Source organism: Centruroides sculpturatus, unplaced genomic scaffold (genome assembly GCF_000671375.1).
Source record: "Centruroides sculpturatus isolate CEXI.00-Female unplaced genomic scaffold, Cexi_2.0 scaffold132, whole genome shotgun sequence".
In the NCBI taxonomy this organism is placed as follows: domain Eukaryota; kingdom Metazoa; phylum Arthropoda; class Arachnida; order Scorpiones; family Buthidae; genus Centruroides; species Centruroides sculpturatus.
In genome coordinates, this window is record NW_019384471.1 from 87,895 (window position 1) to 93,243 (window position 5,349).

At 33.7% G+C, this 5,349-nt stretch overlaps 1 protein-coding gene across 1 annotated transcript in view; it reads right to left on the reverse strand.

The window, feature by feature from the left end:
• The window catches only part of LOC111621185 (multidrug resistance-associated protein 4-like), a gene marked incomplete at its 3' end in the record, with an annotated part of 89,519 nt that extends 84,525 nt beyond the window's left edge, over window positions 1-4,994 (reverse strand). The window contains exons 1-4 of the mRNA XM_023363266.1: window positions 4,938-4,994; window positions 1,837-1,947; window positions 806-911; window positions 508-726 (exon numbers count right to left, since the gene is read on the reverse strand). Of these exons, the coding sequence (XP_023219034.1) occupies window positions 508-726; window positions 806-911; window positions 1,837-1,947; window positions 4,938-4,969 (468 nt within the window). The remainder of the gene's footprint in view (window positions 1-507; window positions 727-805; window positions 912-1,836; window positions 1,948-4,937) is intronic.
• Between the last annotated feature and the right edge of the window lie 355 nt (window positions 4,995-5,349).

The following is a 5,349-nucleotide window of genomic DNA, read 5'->3' on the forward strand; positions in this document are numbered from 1 at the left end:
AAAATATAAAGATATCACTTCTTCTAAGTGTAGACTCGGGACTTTGTCTATCGGACTCCGTTATGGGCGTTGGCCATCAGGAGGAAACGTATGTGGAGTCTGGACACTTTCAAATCGGTCGGAGAACTCCTCGAATTCTGACTAATTTCTCCTTTTATTTCAAAATTTCGTCCAATCATCGTCCATTAACTCTTTCGTGAGAACGGATGAGAGGGGGATGAATGAGGGGTAACCATTTCCCATCTGAGCGAGATTTTTAACTAGATACGGGAAAAACAGCGGATGTTCTCCTCGATGAAAGGAAATAACATTTGTCATAAATTTTTCCCACGTCTAAAACACTAGTTTTTTCACACAAAATGAAATAATATTTTGTCGATGATTTAAAATTATTAATAAAAATTCACAAATTAGACCCAGGGCCTTTCGGATCTCACAATATTATTATATGAAAACTATAATTACAATATAATTGCACATTTATAATATATTATATTTTATACTTACCTTCCTATATATAACACTGCAGAAAGCTATCTTTAATTTCATACCATATAAATCTGCCATGTAGAAAGTTGTGTTATATAACAACAGAGAAATCGCAGTAAAGCTAAAAAATCCTGCAAGTGTTACATTAATGTTGTATAGATTAAATTTTTGTCTGTTGTCCAAACAATGTATTGTTTGTCCCAAAAAGTATACTTGGCCTGCAACTAACACTGTTTCCTAAAAATAAATATAAACATCATTTTTTTAAATTGTACTAACGCGTGCAATTTGTATTTCAAATCAGTTATCACAGTACCTGAAAGAGTACAAGTAAAAATATTATCAAGTATTTCCATCCAAGAAATCTCAATACAGCTCTTAGTATGCTTGGATTTCTCTTCTGAAATTCCTTGTTCCACTCTCTGAAAACATGCAATAAGAATAAAAACTTGAAAACAGTATCTTAATACTTTTCTTAATACTTGATTTTTTTATTAAGACTTAATGTAGATTTTTGTTATATATGGTGCTTTTTCATACTGTCAATTTATTGTGAAAATACAATAATATTTTGTAAATTGAGTTTGTATTATCAAGTAATGTTTCATCATGCCCTTAGTTGTCCTTGTAATATCAAGTAATGTTTGATCATGCCCTTAGTTGTCCTTGTAATATCAAGTAATGTTTGATCATGCCCTTGTAATATCAAGTAATGTTTGATCATGCCCTTGTAATATCAAGGTAATGTTTGATCGTGCCCTTGTAATATCAAGTAATGTNAAGTAATGTTTGATCATGCCCTTAGTTGTCCTTGTAATATCAAGTAATGTTTGATCATGCCCTTGTAATATCAAGTAATGTTTGATCATGCCCTTGTAATATCAAGGTAATGTTTGATCGTGCCCTTGTAATATCAAGTAATGTTTGATCACGCCCTTAAGATCAAACCTGTTGAGTTTGTAGTATCAAGTAATGTTTGATCATGCCGGTGCGAAAATCTCTGAGCTGCAATTAAAACAAAACTAAGATGCAGCTGTGCACAAAATCACACGTGACAAGATGCATGGTATCTTAACACAATGACATTCCTGTACTGTATCATTTTCAGAGTAACCAAATAACAATCGTAATCAAAATCAAAAGTATACAGCAGCATGAGTATTAAGGAATTCAAGAAATGTCTGCATCGATAAGATGTTTAATAACTTGTTTAATTTCTAATTCACACTATAGAAACCAGGATTTTTGCTTTTCAATAATCTGCTACCAGTTTATTTGTGTACAGGAACAGATTAATAAAAATTTACTGTATTTTAAAATTTTGAAAATTGTAAGAAATGAACTTACTTCTGAAGTTGGTCCCCAAGATATTCCGAAGTATGATATTTTGAAGTTTCATATAAATCTTCTTCTTTTAATTCTCGCTTTCTTCCCTTGTTTATTATTGAGAAAATCCAACTGTAAAATAAATTATTAATTGATTATTGTTGTTTACTATAATATTCTTGTACTGATGGTTTTAAAATTGCCATCATTATACTCACAAGACAAACAATGAACAATATGTGAGATATGCCGACCAATTATTACTTATTCGGCAACAGGTTGGACGAGATAAGTATAGTTAAACGAATCCTAATCTGTGAATTGTAACTAAAGGTTAAATAGGAAGGTCTAAAATTATCGAGTGGGGGTGCATACGGGTAAGTCGAGAAGGTGTCTGTTTCCTGAGTGAGAGACAGAGAAACAGGTTTAACAGAAATAGGTTATAAGTGAAAAAGATATAGCCTGCACCATTAGGCATAGCCTTAGTGAAAAAAAATCAGAAAGAGAAATATGGGGTGAGAATAGGGATAAGAGTGGTAAGAGGGAGAAAAAGATGGTAGATAGTGAAAAAGAAAGTAGTTGGGAGTGAGTCTTCGTAAGCGTTATGCCAAAACCAAAATACTGTAAAGAGAATATATTATTCACCGAAATTCCCGTGCGAGGGAAATAGCAGTATGATAAACCATGAGGCACGGTAAAAGTAAAATTTGGAGAGACATCACTATTGTGTTGATACAGAGGATAACGTACAGCACCCAGGAAATGCAGAACCGGAAGGAAGAACTCAGATTGTGTTGTTCTGCTGAGTCTGATGATACTTGAAATTGTCCAGATGTTTAATAAAGTCTAGTAAGTATTTTCAGTACCTGTTGTTTTCTAGCAGGATGGAAGGTTGGCAGGGCCAAGGAAGATTGTCTTTGAGAATAATGATCACTTGTTGTGGGTTTTTTGTCATATTTCTGGCAGTAAAAAAGCAGATGTAAGGAGGTTTCATTATCCTCGAGACAGTGTGTACCCTTGCTGTCATCTACTCTCAGGAACATCTCATATAGGCCCTGGAGTTTCTGTGCCCCGTTAGCAACTGGTGTAGGTAGAGATGGGTGCAAGACACCCATCATTAGAAGAGGTGACTTTTGGAAGGAATTTGTATTGATCCTATCAGTGTCTTTAGAATCCCATTCGTCCTGCCACTTTCTGGCAGTTTGCTGATTTAACTTATTAGAGATCTAGGAGGTGGTGATAAGAGAGTAAGTGATAAGGCAGTTCTTTCAGGTTTAGTTTGTGCCAATTGATCAGCTTTGTTATTCCAGTTGTTATTGGAGTGGCCATTGATCCAATAGAAGTTAATGTGCATCTCCTGTTGCAGGCTAATAAGGAGGATAATTGACTCATTATTAATAGTGAAGTTAACGTTCCTGTTCCAGATCTGGTGAAGGGCCAGCCTACTGTCAGGGAGGATGTTGATGCTTCGGTTCTTTACAGTGCTGTGCTGTGAGTCCAAGAACAGCAGAACACTATAAATTGCATAAGCCTCAACTTGGTTGTTGGTACTGTACAATGATTTGCTAGCCTAAAGTATTTATGCTTGAATAACTGTTTCAGTTTTCAAACTGATTTTGTTAACAGAATCTGACTCGGTAAAATTTGTTTTAGACAAAGATTATAAAAACGTAAAACTAAATTTTAAAGAGGGTTTCGAGTTGTATATGTCGAAAGTTAATGCTCATAAATTACTTTATTATTTAAATTTACCAAACACAGATATTACATTTAAACAACAGAGTTCGAGTTTAATATTGCGAGGAGCGAGTAAGGAATATCTATCAAATGCTAGATTTTTCAAAGATTCAGTTCATAACTTTAGTGGAAAGAAATAAAAAAGTTGTTGAGGAAATCGATGTAGAGGAAAAAATTTTTATTCCAATCGGGTTATATTCCTCTGTTGAAAAATTTCTTGGAATTTTTAAATATATTAAATTAGCATTACTACCTAATAACAAAATCGTTTTAAAAGTTCATAAAAATATAACGATTGAATTCGGAAACGAATTAAAAGATTTGTTAAAATTTGAAACATGCAAATTTTCCGAGGGTGAATATGTGAGCGACTATACCATCGAATTAGAGTTGACCCCCTATAACCCTGTTGATAAGTCTGTTTTATATGAATTCCATGCTGTACGAGTCACTTAGATTTTACAAATACGTGGGCCGTTCACAGCCCAGCACACGCATTTGTAAAATATAAGTGACTCGTACAACATGGAATTCATATAAAACGAAATTATCAACAGTGTTATGGGGGAGTCGACTTGTATTTATATCTAAATTAGAAGATGTTAACAAAGCAAGAATTGGCATTCACTGGGCATAGGGTATGTACTGAATCTAATATAACAAAGATAATTATATTAAACTTGCTTATTTATTAAGCGCGTTAAATAATCTATTAATTAAAAATACATTTAGAGAAGTCTACGGTTTTTACAGGTTTATCGAACAAACGAATACAAATGGACCTTAGACTACGGCGATGTTGATGATGGAAGGTGGAAAACTCCTGATATCACTCATAGGTACGACCAGGAGGGGAAAAGAAATGAAGGAAGAGGGAGAGATTGAAGGATAGGGAATGAAAATGGGGGCAGGAAGAGAGAGGAAGAAGTGGGATCTCACAGCGCCTGCATCACATTTATTTACAAATAAACCAGAGAAAAAAATAATATATAAAGGAACAAACCAAAGTTAGTATATACAGATATAATAGTTAGTATATACAGATATATGCAGATACAAGGTCTGTTCAAAAAGTATTGGACCTTTTTTTTCCGCGTAAACCAATGATGCGCGACAGGCCTCCTTTGGTGGAGTTGTGTAGGGGACAGTCATCAGTGTTGCCGTTCCTAGTACATTTGTACTTTTCTGGTACATTTTGCCCTTTCCAGTAAATTGAAAGTACATTTAGTTTTTTAGTACATTTTCAGTACATTATAATATTTCAAGTACCATTTACAATACAAATTAATATTTCACGCCTTAACGAAAAAATGAGAAAAAATTAGTTTAATAAAGTCTCACTAGTGTCACTACTTGCTAATTTAAATTATCCAATCACAACATACAATTTGTGTGTGTCCATCGAAGTCAGCAACATAGATAGTTGCACGTGTAAACGGTCTTGACTCAGTGGTCTTTGATACTTTCAGTTGTCTGCACATTCTCATCAGGACCTTGACAAAATTTTTCATGCCACGTCGTCCAAACAATTCAACTCTGTCAAACAAAAATAATGGACAGGTAAGGAAATCAATGATTTTAAACTTCTGTCGTCAAAATATCCGTTAAGTCAGAAACAAATTATTACAGAAAATAGTTTTGAAATTGTACGAGTATAAATAATATAAATACTTTTATATTATTTTCTACCACTATAATTTAATTATTAAATTATGAACTTCAATTTTAGTAATCGTAGTAAAAGAAATAAGGGTTAATGTTACGTATGGTTCCAAAATGGCCGCGCTTCCGACTGTT